Source organism: Cyprinodon variegatus, unplaced genomic scaffold (assembly GCF_000732505.1).
Source record: "Cyprinodon variegatus isolate N-32 unplaced genomic scaffold, C_variegatus-1.0 Scaffold508, whole genome shotgun sequence".
Lineage (NCBI taxonomy): Eukaryota > Metazoa > Chordata > Actinopteri > Cyprinodontiformes > Cyprinodontidae > Cyprinodon > Cyprinodon variegatus.
This window is the reverse complement of record NW_015150961.1, coordinates 522,555-540,574: the sequence shown is the minus strand read 5'-3', so window position 1 is coordinate 540,574 and position 18,020 is coordinate 522,555. Positions and strand designations below refer to the sequence as shown.

Below are 18,020 nucleotides of genomic sequence, written 5' to 3'. Positions count from 1 at the left end.
CCATCCATCCATCCATCCATCCATCCATTCATTCACATCTTCAGATTGTAATTTCATGTCAATGCATCAATTTAAAAAAGAATGAGTGTTCTGGTGTTGTAACCCTGTTATTTATAGGTTTCCTTTTCAAAATCCAAATCAGGAGACTCACCAAAATGCTAAAAGTTAAATCAGTTTCAATTTTGCAATATTTAAAGTCCATTGCCCCTGTAGATCTTCCACCGAGCCACATTGATTGAATAACTACTTTGTTTGTCTCTTTACAGTTTTAGTGCAGTTTGATTTCAGAAAGAGGGACCAGGATTCTCTGTTTGAGAGGACATTTTTCGTGATTGTTCATTAATTGATGTTGGGACAGCATAAATTCCTACCTCTCCACTTTGTCCTGCTGCATGTGCCTTGTAGCTTTTGAAAATTGGATGGGTTGGAAGAGTAATAACAATGGGCGGTGGCAGAAGGCATTGAAGCATGAAGCAGAATGTGACGCTATGTGGCTCACTTGGGGACACTCTGGTTTCTGAGGTCTTCCCTGTGTCGGGCTTGAACCCCCACAAAGATGTCAGAAAGTCAGCAAGGTGGAAACAATGCAATATCACAGAAGACTGCCTCTGTCAGAGTGGAGAGAGATGTCACTCACTGTATAATTTATTTCACACAGAGCTTCAGAATTGTACCCTACATAGAACAATTGATATGAAGCATAGAAAGCTGTAACGAGCAAACAACTATATATTTTAAAAACTTAGAAAATGTATTAAAAAAAATACAATTTGTTCTTTTAATGTTTTTGAGGTAGGTCAATAATTTCAAGACATACTTTTTAAAAAGAGAGTGAGAGCCTTTACAGTTGCAGCCCATAAAACAGGAAACTACTACTATATTCGGATAGCGATAAAGCTTATGAAACAGAACTCCCCTCAAATGTCTCATAACAGGAAGGATGTTGCTTGAGTAGATACCCTTTTCTTTACATAAATCTTAATTCATGAGCGAAAGTATTGTTTGACTGCCAGTGTCAAACTTTATTTTCAACCAAGCTTATGTATCATTAGCTTGAAGTGAATTTTCAGGAGTAAAATGACATGCTTTGAGAAAACCACTCAATGTATGCAGACTTACAGAGTTTGGAAGCATTACTGACCGTGACCTTGGAGTAACATTTATGACAGGCTTTGAAAAAATTAGGAACAAGTCCACCCGGGGACATTTTGAGATATTTACAGAGTGAAATACAAGCTTTTATTTTATGTCACACTTAAAAGGAGAATTAAAAAAGATATGACCATTTTAATGTTGACATTCTTCACAGCACTTTAAGGGGAAATCAGTCCTTGTAGATTACGTCAAAATACCCTGGAAGCCAGCTGGATGGTAGCAAAATCTGTTAATCTGAAAACCTTTGCATACCCTTCCTCCCCGAGCAGTACGTGTCAACAAAGGGTTCATGTCAGCAAGCTGCATAAAGTATTTTTTATTTTTTATTTTGTGTAAAGGTAATTTGCAGCACTGCGCTACAATAGTTTTTTTTTTTTTTTTTTTTACATCTGTGCATTGCACAAACAAACATCTTTCAGATGTCCAATATTAAGAAACCAATTTTATCAGAAAAAACACATATGTGTTTGTTGTAGTGAGGACCATGTATTGACTTACATTCATTTTCAGTCATTTTTAGCCCTTTCTATGCCCTAATCCTAAAATGTACCCCTTACATAACCATTACCAATTTACACCTCACCCTAACACTAACCCTAACCCAATTGATACCTTAGCCCTAAACCAAACATTAGACAACTTGTCCTCATAGTGACTGTAAAATTAGAGAAATGGTCCTCACACTGGCTTTTATACAAGTACACACACACCCACACACAAAAACTTAGTGAAAAACTTAACGATATTTAGAAAACTGCTAGATATCAGTTGTTTAAGATTTTTATCTGCTTTTGGTTACTGCATGTTGCATCATGACTGCAACTTGGTCTAAAATTATCATGTTGGTTACATTCTTAAATGTTTTTTGGATTGGATCATTGAATAGGAAGGACAATATGCTAAAAGGCAGCCGTTTGAAGAGGTGTTAATCTAGAGCAGAGCTCTTACACTCCTGGAGGGCTGGTGTCCAACAACTTCTAGATTTCTCTCTGCTCCCACACACCTGATTCCAATATGAGCTCATTAGCAGAGCTTAACTGCTGCTAGTGTGGTAGTTAAGCTATCTGGTCAAATATTGCTTTTTTGGGGGCCTCCATCTCTGCTGAATGATGCTGAAATGAATGAAACTTTTTCCCTCAGAGGGACTGAGGTACTACTGATATCCCAATCGTTCCCACATTGGGATCAATATGAATATTGGAGAAACTCTAAATAAAGGGAAGAAAACTACATCTATTCTCTCTGGTGGTGCAGTGAGTGCACACACAAAAAGTAGCAGACATTGCCCCTCCAGCAGCTGGTGTTTCTTACTTGCTGGCGTAAAGCTTATTGGCCAACACACATTTCAAAAGCCTGCTTTGAGCCAAACGAAGCAACTATATAAATGAGCAGCAGGTTTGTGCCATCCCATTATGCAGATGCAGTAGGTTGAAATTTCACTAAAAAACACGCTAAACTTAAACACAAAGTTTACAGTTTTACAACCTCTTAAACTGTTATTTAGAGAACCAAGTAGTTAGTTTAAATAATCAACTTGCATTTTTTGCTATAACAGAAAATTGCTCTTTTCTCTTAAATCTGAGGGTTTTTGTAATGTTTTGCAGTTTGGGCTGACTTGCTCCTATTATTTTCATGGTGCAATATATTTTTCTATCAACATTATTGTGGAGGTAAATAAGATACACAATCAGTGCCCTGCTCCTCGACATAAAGCCCTTTAGGGCCTAACATGGTTGTTTTGAGGTAGTAGCAGGGGTGACACCTGTGTGCATCAGAGGTTAATGTTTTTTGAATTTCCCAAGCAGTTTTTCCCAACTGGGGTGTGGTACAAAAAAGATTAAGGTTGCCATGTAGTTCTTTTAAATTGTTCCAAAGGGTTTATCAAGTCTCTTTGAAACAGCAGTATCACTTAAAGAGGATTTCTCTTGACTTACACCGCCTCAATTGATCGCCATGTAAATCTCTAACTGGAGCTTTAGACTTTACTTTGAGTTTTTTGTTAATTTAGTCTGTTTATATTGGTATATTGAGCTATAAGCATGGTTACAATAGAAAAGGAAAACATAAGTAAATTAATAATTAGACAAATTTTATCCCATAGGCTCCAAAAAAAGTATATCTTAGTTTAAAACCAAACCACACGTCTTCTTAACAATCAAAACCAGCTGCAGGAAGTCTGACCTGTTCCGCACCATAACACAGCATCTCCACTTTTATGGCCTGTGTGTTTTGGTTAGGGTCCCACAGAAACCAAAATGTACTGTTACAGTATTATTGCTAGCTTGTCAGTCAAGCCTTGATATCATAAGCATCTGCACAGGCAGTGCTTTCCTCATATAAAAAGATGCATTTCTGCTTCTATCTGGAGCTAAAAGGTACAAATAAAGATATGTTTCTTTCAGTGCCGTAAAAAGAAATGCCACGGTGGCGTACAGCCTAAGAGTGACTCACTTGGGAAAGCAAAGGCAGGCTTGAAATAGAAATTATAGATGTTTGACAAGAGCACCACTAGACCTGTGTCTCCACCTTGTTTACTTGCATTCATCATTTTGCTTTCTCTCGAGTTGGTCCCCTGTCACACAGGAATAAACACACACACCTCGGTAGGCCAGTTTCTTTTGATTTTTATCGACCAACACTGATTTGATTTGTATGGATTGCAAAGGCTTCAACTCCTTCTGCAATCTACAGGGAAATTAATGCGCTCTTACTTTAACCTTCCGCAAACATGAAATATGATCTATTACAAAAAGCAATGCTGTGGAGAAGCTTCTGAGGTGTGGCACTGAATTAGCAGGCAAGAAAAAAATCTCACCACATTGAACACTCTTCTGTTAATGACTGTTATTGTACCTAGACATTGTATTTTTTTTAGAAAATCTGGATTTTTCTCTTTTCAATTACTTTCCCTGCATGGGTTTTGTTGCAGCATCTATAATCCCCAGTGATTATATCAAACAGGAAGCAGCCTACTGATGTATCAGTGAACAAGTCCTGACAGCAAAAAGATCAGTGACCTTCATGCTGATTTCCTCTGCAAGCTTTTACATCCATTTGCTTCTCCCCTGATGAGTGAGCAAAAGCTGCACACCTCTGACAGGAACTCACATTCAATATAACATGATAATGGAAGAACTACTGTTTGAAATTTACATTTTTTAGTGTTGTAAAAAAATTAAGCAGTTAGGCAGTGATGTAATGGTCCCTTCACATTGGGGGGGTTATCTCAATCAAGAGCAAGAGTTCAAAACACTGCCACTGTATGATGTAGGAAGCACTCTCTCAATTCATGAATCCATTAATGTTTCAAAACTCGTCTATGCTTATAGTATGTGGATTATGCCAATTAAAATGATATCGGCATGCCAGCCAAAAAAACTTTCTTCTTAGGATGAATAAAAAGGCTTTTCCTCTAAGCTGAAAGAAATCAACTGAGGTTGTGTAGCCTTTGGGTTGAGATTCTTTCTGGGTTCCTTCTTTCTTTGTTTTTAAGCTTAAAGGGGTCATAGATTGATTATATATGGTGTTTGGTGCTGGTCCTTAAGGTCTCTGAATAGGGTGTGTAATATTGGTTGGGCTGAAAAAGGCATATTTGCTGTTCTATGAGCCCTAATGCAAGCCTGGTTAAGAGCCCTAGAAGGAAACGACAGGTTTTCTTCCTTTTATGGTATGCTGATGAATATTTAGATGAGCTGTGCTGTGCTCTGATTGGTTGGTTTACAACGAGCGAAGCTGCCGAGCAAAGATGCATCATAGCATCAAGCACGCACTCACTGAAACGTCGAAATTGCTGATATGGGTAGGGTGACCAGACGTCCTCTTTTTCCTGGACATGTCCTACTTTTCATACCTAAAAAAATGTCCAGGAGGAATTTCAAAATCGTTCGGGATTTTGGTCGACTACAGTGCAACCCATCCTCCCCGCCACAAATAAGTGAAATTCACAAACAGTTCAACATTAACGCCACTAAATGATTCCATCAGAAAAAGTTTATAATCTTTTATTTGTTATTGTTTTCCACTACTGGATAAGCGAAAACTTTGGTCCAACTTAAAGATATAGACTGTTTCCTATCAAACCCAGATATTTAAATCCAATTGCTACCAACAACTTGCTTTCCAGCAAGGAGTCACTTTGTGTTTGTTGTGACATGCAGAAGATCTGCTAACTCTCCACAGCTCAGAGGAAAAGGACTAAAGTTACAAGTTAAAGGATACATTTGAGATTAGTGTAATTGGTGGCTCCTGAAGGCTATCAACTCTTGCAGTATTGCTCAACCCCATGCACCATGAAATTAACAATTCCAGCTGAGCCCACCGGCAGGGCTTTAGGAAGGGGAACTCAAGCCTGAGACAGGGCTTAAGGGTGTAAGCATGCTGCAGACTGGAAGCCATCAGATGTCAAGGCAGGGCCTCTTGTCCTCTTGAAAAAGGCAATGTCCAACCAAATAGTGATCCACGGTTGTTGTTGATAAAATGCTTGCAGACATGCTTTGGATAATCAGAAAAATACAAGTCTGAATATTTAGGAAATAGTTTAGACTTAGAAAGTTTGCTCCAACTTATCAAGTTGGGTACCTGTGACGGTTCCTTGGTTGTAGAGCAAAAAGAAGTTAAGTTGAATCAAATCTCTGTTTTACTTTTTATTTATCTAAATGGCATTAACAATGGCATAGCAGATTTGAGTAAAGTTGGTGTGAAATGAGGCAGATGCAAAACACGGAAACTAACAAAGGTTTTAAAGCTATTGCTGGTTATTTCAATACATTTATTTTAAATATTAAATTAGACAGGCATCTAAAATAAAATACAACATAAGAATATTACTTCAAATACACCATACAACCATACAAGGACCATAAAAGGAATTAGTAATCACATATTAACAATCACAGATAATCATTCCATTTTTATTTTACTGAACAAAGAAACAGGGAGAACATAGAATAATACAAATGAAATCTCACAACTACCAAAAGAGGAAAATATTAAATAGAAACAGAATGCTGATAATCTTGTTATAGCTGGTTATAACTTGATCAATCAGTAAAGGTTTGAGGAAAGGGATTTTGTGCATAGCCTAACTTAGGCTCACAGTAATTTGAGGTGAAATTTTGAGGGGGGAAAAAAAGGACAAATGTGCTCCTTTGATCTATCTGCTTGACAAATGTGCTCAAGACAATCAGACATGTATAACAGCTGATAGGTCTGACTTAGTTCAAAAGCATGTATCATGTCAGTTTTTTTTTTTGTATCATATCAGTTTTTTTTTTTTTTTTTATAAAAGCAGCTTTGTGCAATGCTAGGTGCAACGCTCCTACCTCCCCGATCAGCTGGCAGGGAATATATTGATATGGTGTGGTTTTGACTTTACGTGCATTCAGTGAAAAGGAAGAACTTATTTAGCCCAGCTGGTAGGATTGTTTCCCCCTTTGGATCCAAGTAGGTTTGAAGACGAACAGTTTGAACTCTTTAACAGCAAGTGTATTAATTTTGATACTCAAGTTTTGAGACCTCTACAACATCAGCGTGATGTTTTTCACAATATCAATGTGATGATATTTTCTTTAAAAAACCCGATGTATACAATCAGACTTATGTAGAAAACAGGAAATGAACACTAAATGGCACAGGAATGTCTAATGCATCACAAATATATATATATATATAATATTTTAATTAGTCAGAATTTTCAGTAGAGACTAGTAGAAAATATATTTTTCTGACAATTACCGGTATTTCATTTTACAGGCTTTACGCAGGGGTGTCAAACTGGTTCCAGAAAGGGCCGTGTGGCTGCAGGTTTTCTTTCCAACCAAGCAATAGCACACCAGACTCCAGTCATCTCATCAAGGGAGTCCAATCTGAACATGATGACTTGATGAGATGAATGGAGTCTGGTGTGCTATTGCTTGGTTGGAAAGAAAACCTGCAGCCACACGGCCCTTTCTGACAACCAGTTTGACACCTGTGCTTTACAGTGTTAAAGAAATTTTCTGAGCATTTTAAATGTGCAAACCCCTTTAATAAAAGAAAAATCCATAATGGTCAGAGAAATAGCTTGAATCTGACAAAAGTATTTCTAAATACATATTTTTGAAAGCATGGATGCTTTTCAAAAAAATTATTTGAAAAACTGAATGTCTAAAGATGTGTCCTCTAATTAATGTCACAGGTGTCTACAATCTTGTAATCAGTCAGTGGGCCTATACATAGGACTTAGATGTAGTCACATTGCTGTTTGGTGACATAGTGTGTACCACCCTCAACATGGACCAGAGGAAGTGAAGGAAATACCGGTAGTTGTCTTAGGAGATTAGAAAGAAAATTATAGAAAAGCATTAAAAGAAAACGCTATGAGACCATCTCCAAGCAGCTTGATGTCCTTGTAACTACAGTTGAACACATTCAGATATTTTAAGGTCCATAGGACTTTAGCCAATCTTCCTGGATGTGGCCGCAGCAGGAAAATAGATGACATATCAAAGAGACAGTAAATATGATTGGTAACAAAAGAGCTCAGAAAAACTTCTAAAGTGATTAAAGGTGATCTTCAAGCTCAAGTAACATCAGTTTCAGATCGAACCATCAGTCATCGTTTGGTGCAAAGTGGAATTAATAGGAGACAACCAAGTGGTACACCATTGTTGAAAGCAGATCATGAAAAGCCAGACTGGAATTTTCCAAAATACATGTTGATAAGTGAAAAAGCTTCTGGGAGAATGTCCTATGGACAGATGAGACAGAAATTGAACTTTTTGCCAAGGTACATCATCTCTATGCTCACAGATGGAGAAGAATAGAAATTTATTGTCATTACACTGTCACAAGTACAAGTACTTTGTGCATTTAACCCATCCCCTTGGAGAGCAGTGGGCTGCCATTGTGCGGCGCCTGGGGAGCAGTCTTGGGTTAAGGGTAATAAACCTTAGTAAGAGTGATGTTCTGCACCCATTAATTTCACTACCTGATTTTCAGTTACTTGTTTCAAACATTCAGATGTGTCTTTCTTGTTAAGTGTAGAAGCACCTTTCAGGAAAACTGGCTGGAAGTGTGCAGCAACCAATGAGAGACGATCAGAAACCATTTCTCCATGTATACAACTGTAGAGAACTCTGGACACTGTAACATGTTCTCTGGCTTTTAATCATAGAAATCAAACATTTTTGCAGTTTTAAAACCGAAAATAATTTGATTATTTTTTTGTAGCCCTTGCCTTATAGCAACGGGAAACTAAAATTAAGAATGAAGACTTAAAAAAAAAACAAAAAAACTGTTTTGTTACATTTCAATTCCATGCATTTCTTTACCTTTTGCAAATAAAAAAACTAGGGGAGGCTAGTGTGCGTCAGCCCACCTCCTTGTCTCTGGTCTGTCTGAACCACAGAAAAAAGTTAAGTTTAATGCAGACAGCGACCCTGCATTGGGACGGATGCATAGACAGCTTAGATGACAGATAGTTGCAGTTTTTCATTTCTGGCCTCAGAAAAAAAAGTCAGAGCCAGCTATAAACTCCCTCAAAGTCAGTGAACCCTTAAAAAAAGGGAGAGAGAGTGAAAGAGTTGAGTATTTCTCCAAAATAAGAGTTCAGGAGTTTTTGTAAGGCGACCGCCATGTTTACATGGCTCTAAGGCTCTGCGCAAGACCAAATGTTATATATACAGTCAAGGCTATCTGAGAAACCAGCGGACATGGCCTCCGCAAATACAACCAATCTCTTAATCTCTCTCAGTTTGAATGCTCCTTTCCCCCCTCATCTTCTTAAGTGAAGTAAGATATGAGCATCGGTGTGTCTCATTTTTCAGGGGTGAGACAGCCATTTTCACTTGATTAAAACTTGTTTCTTTCTCCCTCTCATCCTCTAGAGAATTTTTAAAAAACAGTTTTAAGCCTAAATAACATGAGCACTTCTTCAAGCCATGCCAAAACCCCTTTCCGCTTGGAAATATTTGCTTTGGACGCCAGCCTTTCCCAGCACAAAACACAGGCAATTATGGGAGCTATTTGAACAAGGAAGATCTACTGACAGCCAACGCCTCATTTGGAGGGATGAAAGAATCAGGAAATTAAACCTTCATTGATGCACTGATGGTATGGAAACAGAATTCCCCATGGGCACTATGTGGCACTTTGGGTAACTTGTGGACAATTTGGGTGTAAAACCTTGCTGTTTTTGTTCTGTGTTTATATCTTCTTTGAGCGGGGAGAGATTCTATGCATATAGGTAAGGATATTTTTCTTTGACTGTGGAGGTTTCTTGGTACCTGCTCACAGTTTATCTGCAAATATACAGTTGCAGTTTGCTGGGTTCAGTGTCTGCTCTATGAGGACACCACTTCTATCATTCTTCTCCTCTTTGCATTTATGTCAGTCTCACTGTATTTATTTTCTAGAGGGCTCTCCCTCACCGAGCTGTAGATGAACACTTTTCATATCAGTCTCAACATACATACCACATTGCGCTTTGTGGAAAAGAGACAGATTTGGTGAGGGTTTGGAAGAACATGACAGAAGACTAGAATGCTACCCCCATTGACTTTCTACTCAACTCTTATTACTTAGAATAATACAATGATTATTGAGCTGTTAAACGGAAAAAGAAAACATGAGGAATAATGTTTCATTTCTTAAAATTCCCCAGAAAGGAAACTTGATCCGGAGGCCTAATCTGACTGGACAAATAGACAGTGGATTAGTTTTGGATGACCCTTTAATAATAATATTCATAAAGCAAAAAAGCTTGTGTATACAACAGAGATTTTATTTTAGTTAGTCATACAGTTGAAGTATCTCTTATTGCAGGATGGAGCAGGAGAATGATAGATAGATTAGAAATTTTTGGGGCTTGGCGATTAAATGCATTTGCGATATAGTCACAATTAAAAAAAAAAACATAATTTTCAAATCACGGAGGTGCTCAATTTTGTTAAAGTTACATTTAGCAAGAGAAAGACAGTAATCTCTCACTGCAGTATGCTTGAAGTATGTTTGCCTCCAGACAGAAATGTAGAGAGAGTTGCAGCTAACTTGAAGATTCATGCATGCCAGTAGAAGTTAGATCTTTTTCACATAAAGGTTACAGTACAGTCCTGCAAGAATGGACTCTGGACAAGCAAAATTTCAAGATCATGAAAAACTGAAACCCAAAAATAAAACATTTACACGCTTGTGGTTATTTCAAAAGGAATATCAAAATAAAATTGCATTCACAATATTGGTAAAATTTTTTTGCACTTTTCATTTATGGCCAAATCGTTCAGCCCTGCTGTACACTGATTGCTGTTTCTGCTGTAACTCTGGTCTGTCATGGTGAAAAAAAGAGCTTAACCAAAAAGTGAAGCTTTTAATTTAATGTCTATTGTCTTGAGATTATAGGAACCCAGATGCAAGCAGCTGAAATAATCTTTCTCTATAGGTTTGCTGGTAATTTGGTAAACTTGACCAAGAGGTAATAGTTAAAGATGTATAAAATGTTAAAGTTTTGAAGCAAACAAAAAAGGACAGCCACAAATTGCATGAAGAGCATAATTCAGAAAAACAGTAAAGATGTCTCTCTTAACTCTGGACGAGCTCCACTGTGACACATGGTGGTGGCAGTATTATAGAAATAGAAAATATAATAGAAATAGAACCTTAATGATCTCACAATGGAAAAATTAACTCTCTGCATTTAACCTATCCCCTTTGGGAGCAGTGGGCTGCCACTGTGCAGCATCCAGGGAGCAGTGTGGGGTTAAGGGTCTTGTTCAGGAACCCAGAGTGGAGGCTGTTGGGATCAAATAGGGTACTTGCAACCTTCTCAGAGCGCACTGTTCTAACCACTAGGCCACCACTCCCCTAGGATGCTGTGGGTAAGGTGGATGGAACTAAACAGGATAATGTTAGAAGACACTATTGCCTAAATGTGCAGATTTAAGACAGGGGTGAAGGTTTCTGTTCCAGCAACCTAAACATTGAGGTAAACTAAAAAGAATGATCCAGATCAAAGCATGTTCATGTATTAGAATTTCTCTGTCGAAGTCCAGACTTAAAAGAAACAGAGTTCCTGTGAGGACCTGAAGTTACATTTCACAAGCATTTTGATCTGACTGAGCTTGAGCTTTGTTCTACAAAAAACATGAGCAAAGATTAGGTTTTCAAGACGCTCACCACTGTTTGCAGAATACCTAAAAAGAAGGCTGAACATAAATGACAACCGCACATTTTAGGCTTTTATTTGTTGGAAGCAATGCACGGTTTTCCTTTTACATTACTGTTCTATCTGGTTTTAGTTTTAAATCTGAAAAAAAAAAAATAAATCCTATAAATAGTAGTTAATCATGTGTTGAAAAACTGTGGTATTTAATATTGTGGTAATACTGTGTTCAATGTGTATGATCAATAATCCTGTAGGTTTCAGACAAAAACAAGCCAAACTTTGCATTCTTATTTGAAACTACAAAATGTATTAAACCTTTAAGATTTTAAATGTCTGTTCATTTGAGTATTTTTTTTTCTTTTTTGCTTTTGGGATATTTTAAGTAGAGAGGAGTTTTATTAAGGATTTGAGTCAGTCTTTGAGTCAGGAGTCACATAGTGAGTGTCAGTTTCTTGCCTTGGGGTACAAGCAAGCTCCATGCAACACCATCCTAAATACTCGAATACTAGAAGTAGATTCACTCTCCCACTTACTTTGAAAAAGAAAAGCACAACTAAAAAAAAAAAAAAAATCCCATTCTTCTCTCACTATCCCCCGCACCCCTCCCTTGCATTCCTCCCGTCACAGGGCAGACACTCGTCATCAGCAGGTACTCTGGCCCCGGTGGATCAGGTTTCGTGTCTTTTGAAGGATTGTGCTGCATTTGCATTTTTATAGCTTAGTGCTACATGGTTGGGGATTTTAAATGGAGCTCTGGTATCTGACACTTTAAGACCAAAAATTTATTTTTATCTCTTGCTGTTGATTTTTTTATTAATTGCTCTTAATTTTGCTTTTGATTTCAAATTGCAACTTGAAGTTTCTAAGCATTTCATTAAACTGGTTTTTAACAATTTGGAGTAAATAATATATATATCACATCATTGCATTTTGTCAAACCCTGCAAATAATATTTATGGAATTTTTATTCTGTTTTGAACTATTATTGTTAATTGGTGTGTCTTTGTTTTTTTCTGGCAGATGTGGACGAATGTTCAGAAGGCAACGGTGGATGCCAACAGATTTGTGTCAACATGATGGGCAGCTATGAGTGTCGCTGCAGAGAAGGATTCCTACTGAGTGACAACCAGCATACCTGCATTCAGAGACCAAAAGGTTATTCACATTTACATGCACCTACTAAAGAATAAATCTTATTTGACATTGAATCAACATAAAATAGAGAAATACTGTTGTAAAAAATATGTACTCTAAAGTATAAAAAGTGTAGCAATAAGCAAAAAATAAGGACTGCACTTGTGTAATTTCACGATCCACTACAAAGAATAATAGTAATGATTAGAGTTGTAGGTGCACACATACCTGAGATGGATTATAAATTGCTGGAAAAAAGTATTCGTTCCTTAATAGCTTTTTTTTGTTTTACTTTTTTTTTTTTTCATATTTCAATGCGGGCTTTGATTGTGTGGCGCCCGGGAACAGTGTGGGGTTACGGGACTTGCTCAGGGTCATAATATGGGAGTGGGGCTTGAACTCAGAACCTCTGGATTCGAAGTGCAGTGCGCTAACCACTAGGCCACATTCCCCTAAAAATGCTAATTTGTGGAATAGGCCCTGTTCTATTGAAGAGTTACATGCAGAACGTTTGCATTACTATTAACTCTGACAAAGTCGACAAGCGATTTCAGGGCTCTGTTCACATGAATGTCTTAGCCGCTGCTAGATTAATGCAAGTCAACACTGGTTTCAACCAGAGCACTTTCTACCATGGTTCCGGGGACTTTACCATGGGCAAAGTTATGAGAAATCAAATACTCTGTTTGTAGCCCAGAGAGCAAACCTTCTGAATGCCCGTAATTGAACTTTATTGATCTCACACTGGAAAAATTCGCCTCTGCATTTAATCTATCCCCTTGGGGAGCAGTGGGCTGCCACTCTGTGGCACAGTGTGGGGTTAAGGGTCCTGCTGAGGGAGCCAGAGTGGAGGCTGTGTGGATTGAACCGTGTACTTGCAACCTTCTCAGAGCACAGGCACACTGCTCTAACCACTAGGCCATCACCTCCCCCCACTTGCTTAGACAGTTTCATGATGAAGACAACTGCTGCCTAACATAATACAAAAGCATCTTGATGGTTCCCAAGACTTCAAACTATGTTGTTTTTTGTAAGCTCTATGTTTTACCTTTGGTGTAAAGCACACAAAGTGTTACAGAGAAAGATCTTCAGCAAAACATGGCTTTGATAGTATGATGGTCTCGTACTGTTTTCCTTGCTTTTGTCATATAGACCCAAGTTTGCTTAAATAGCTGTCTTTTCCTTATAAATAAAATATATATATATATATATATATATATATATCTTTAGTGGTGTTTTATTTCAATATTAGGAGTAGTTTTTTGGTCTGTAATTTTTACATTTGACAAAAACAGAATAAAGCAGGGAGTTAGAATATACATTATTTTTACAACACTGTGATTTCATTGTTGAGTTGAGTGTTAGCCGATAGCTGTAACCAGTCATCTTAAACATGATCATATCACCTTTAAGCTAATAATGCTGTCCAGTTTTTATGTAAGAAGCAGATATTCCGCAGATATACATGGAGGATGGGATTAACCCTAATAGGCCTAAAGTGAAGGTTGAAAAAGTTGGTCTTCTAAGAGAAGAAATAAAAAGGGGGAGTGAGGAGGGATCTTTTTTTCATCCGACCCTTTCAGATTGAAACTATCAAGCAGTTGGCAGGATTTAAAGTTATCTGTGGTATTAAGTGGCCTGTGGGGGGACTCCGAACAGTGAAAACAATTAAAGGTGTAGCCTGGGGCAGACACACCTATGGTTGATGGAGCATTAGTGTGGGATGGAGACGTGACAGGAAAAGAGCCAACCTGCTTGAAGGCTCACTCTACAACAGCTCCACAGACATGCAGACATATCCATTGTTAAGCTAAGTTGTCAGGAAAGTTCTTCAGTGGCTATAAAGACTTAGACTTAGACAACAACCTTTATCATTTTGTACACAAAGTATTTACAAAACAATATTTTGTTACATACAGCTTTTCGACAATGAATGAGTAGCAGCTTGGCAGTGAAGATGAAAATTTCTTTTCAATAAGTGCAGCAGTGATCAAAATGTTAACAGTGTAGGAAAGATATGGTGCAAAAGGCATTGATGTGGATGGTTCAGAACAGTACAAAAAATAAATAAATAAATAAATAAATAAATATATATGGTGCCAAATGCAGTAGGAACATTGAGCTGAATTCGATTTTGGAGATTCACAGTTTAGTGCAAGTATGATGTAATCAGTGTGATGCAGAGTTTCGATTTGTGACTTGATTTGAGTTTTCAACAGTTCAACAGTCTTATGGCAGCGGGGAAAACACAGAATCTGCTGGGATGCATCGAAGGCTACGAAGCCTCTTTCCAGAGGGCAGCACAATAACCAGTCTATGGTGGGGGGGGGGTGTCAGTATATGATATGGTTGCTTTGTGGAGGATTTGATTTCTTTCTCATTAGGATTTATTTGCTTGCAAAATCCTCACTGATCTTGCCAGTCTTTGTAATATAAATACAAAGACCATAATGAAAAATAATATTTCAGTAAATCTGCCATGGTGAACAGCAAGGAAGTTTATAGCTTTCAACAGCCAATAGAAGAGATACTGCCCCTAAATGTAAGGCTCTAGAAATGCTGCGTTTGCATTTTGACTCATTCTGGTTGATTTGGGGGGATTACAGTAATTCTGTACAGCAGTAGCAGACAGAATAAACAGCTGTTATCGCCGTCAGACAACGTATTCATTCGAGGAGTAATTATCCAGCGCAGGCTTTTACAAGCTCTTCAGTTTCACCAGGCTAAGCTTTGTTGCGGATCCTTCTTCTGAATTTGACACCATTCTTCCTATTCTTTAAAACCCAGACTTACGCAGCAAGATCTGAGTGTCCTCTCATTTCAGTCTTCTCACCTCTTTTGTGTGTTTTTTAGGTTAACTCCTCAAGCAGGGATTTAATAAAATGTGATGCTCATGACCCAACTGTATGATGAACTGAGGACCTTGGTAGTTTAATTCATGATCTCCATCTGGGTGTCAGAAGTGTCAATGTTTACATTTCATAAATGACGGGGAGTTTTTTTTCTAAAGAGTAATAAGCTCCACTGTGAGTTTTCCGGCTTTACTACACATCACTGCTCTCAGAAATAGACTAAGAGCTGTAGTGTGATTTTGCCAAGTTTCTTTCTTTTGTTTGTTTTGGTGATAAATGTCCCCAGTTCCTGTTGATATTCCATTTTGCAGTTCCATTTTAATATTCATTTCGTCCTTATTGTTCCCAGATGACAGCCATTGATTTCAGAAGATTAAAGCTACCATAAATCTGCAAACTTCCTGCACTCATCAGATAGGCGCCCATTTATTGTTTCCTTATTTTTGAAAGACTCACAGACAGAACAGCCACTCATCTGCTTATTATTACCACTCTTATTACAACAGTGTGTGCCTAAAGGATAATGGAAGTGGTTAGGAAGTGACTTTGCAGAGTTATTGCGAAAAGCCTCAGCAGAATTGCTCTAGATAGCAGGAAAAATCTCAAAAAGATGTAAGTCTATTTAATCACTCAGGTCACTTTTAAATGGGACCCTTAGTGCATCCTGCCAGCCCACCTCTTGAACAGGTAAGCCTGGTCTGCAGCTGAACCACAAGTTTATTGTCATCATTAAAAAGACATCAGCTTTCCATTTCTTGCATTAATAGTTCAGGTGTTCCATCGGCGACTTGTACAGGTCTTTTTGAGTTCAGTTTAAGGCTGATCATAGGAGCCCCTTGCTGCTTCACTTCTGTTTCCCCTGCTGATACTAAGCCTCTGCTCGCGCAGAGCCGATGCCAATTAGGCAGCAGGGGTCTTCTAGGCTCCCGGCTAATGACAAGGCTGCTGCTGGCCTGTCCCTTATTATACCACCCCCTCCTCCTCCCCTCTGCAGGAGGAACTTTGGCCAAATTAGTTTCTCTACAGTTTAGCTGCCCAAAAAATGTAACAGTTCATTTATTAGCTTCAAACATTTCCAACCTAGAAGTTATGCTTTTCAGGAAATTCAAGGTGCTTAGTGGTTGAAAGGAATGCCTTTTTTAGATCAAGGAGGGTTCCCCCCGCTTTACATTTGATTTATTTTCTCTTTTATTTAGAAAGACGACAGAAACATTTGTGCCTGAGATGAAATCCAGAACACTGAGACTCAGAGATTTTAGTTTTAGTCAACCAACACGTCCATAACGTCAGTCCTGTTTCTTTTTGAAAGCCTCCAAAACAGGCAATAACTTTAAGTGTGCACTGATGCAAGTCACTTATACTGACTTATGTGTTCTGTTTATTTGCCTTCAGTTGTGAACGCTGAAAAGGGAAACATGGGCACGTTAGCTGTACCATAAAAAACACATGCCTTATATTGTAAAAGGGTTCCTGTTTGCTGAGGCCTTTTTGCAGATTGGATTTAATCTGGGTTTGTTCTGCTACACGGTATCGTTTTACAACTCATTCGAACTTTTTTGATATTTCATTGTATTACTTCTAAAAAAGTTTCTGATATTTTACTATGATGTTATGTGATAATTTGCAGTTTGCAGTAGTGCAATAACTTCAAATGAAGGCCAATGCTTTGGCCTTGTGTAGGAAAAAAAGAACATTGGTCAAAATTAAAAGAAGATAAGGGTTAATTGACACCTAATATTTCTTTAATAAGTGAATGGTTACAAAACGTAACTTCTCTTTGTACAGATTAAATAGTAAAACTGATCAGCAGAAAGAAATCTAAGAAATAACTACATATGAAGATGTTCAGCACCTTGGATTAAATTTGCACTCACAACTTATCAGTAAAAAAAAAGGAAAGGCTTGTGTGGGAGCAATGCTATATAGTAGCTACATGGACCCTGTTGGGTAATAATCAGGCTGGTCTAAACTAATTTGGGGAGAAAAAAAAGGTAATTGCATGGGCCTAAGGCATTACTTTCAGCTTTTGTTGCTACAGGAAGCTTTAATGGGTCACCGCACTTATGTCCTTAAAGTTCAGATGAACATGCATTAAGAGAAAGCAGATTTTCTAGTTTAGAAAAAAGGATGTAATTTAATACCTTGTACAACAAGGCTGGAAATTCCTTATTTTTTGGAGGGGAATAATAAGCAAGAGATTTCTAAAGAGATAATTTTTGGGGTCAGCAAAAATAAAGGGAAACTGCAATTTTCAAAATGTGCAGATAGATTCTGATCAGCGCTTCAAACCATCACACTGAATAATAGTTAAACTTGATGAAATTGCATGGAAATTGTAGTAAATAGCTATCCTACTAATGATGTTAATTTTCAGAATTTGCCATTAAAAAAATAATAACATAAGTTAACTGTTAACATCTGAATCAGAAACTACAAAAAATGATAGTTTTATTTCAAGCAAACTCCAAATTAGTTTCAAAATTGTTTGCTTCTTATGTATTCAGCTCTTTCTTTCTGTACCTGTTGTGATTTCTCTCCATTTCTCCACAGTCACAGCTTTGCTCTGTTTACTCGCAATATTCCCCCCATTATGTATTTTAGATGGCATTTTAATTCAACCCTCACCACCTTTGAATTCCATTTTTATTTTGAATACATTTATTCAGTGTGGAAAATAAAACCTGCTATAAAAATAGTTGGTTTTTAATACAATAAAAGTGATTATCCCTCTCTGATGTAAA

At 37.7% G+C, this 18,020-nt stretch overlaps 1 protein-coding gene across 2 annotated transcripts in view; it reads left to right on the top strand.

The window, feature by feature from the left end:
• Nucleotides 1–18,020, top strand: part of LOC107094829 (signal peptide, CUB and EGF-like domain-containing protein 3) — a 135,568-nt gene that overhangs the window by 53,379 nt on the left and 64,169 nt on the right. For both annotated transcript variants that reach the window (XM_015390686.1, XM_015390687.1), the window contains exon 4: nucleotides 12,314–12,448. In XM_015390686.1, coding sequence (XP_015246172.1) covers nucleotides 12,314–12,448 — 135 coding nt within the window. The remainder of the gene's footprint in view (nucleotides 1–12,313; nucleotides 12,449–18,020) is intronic.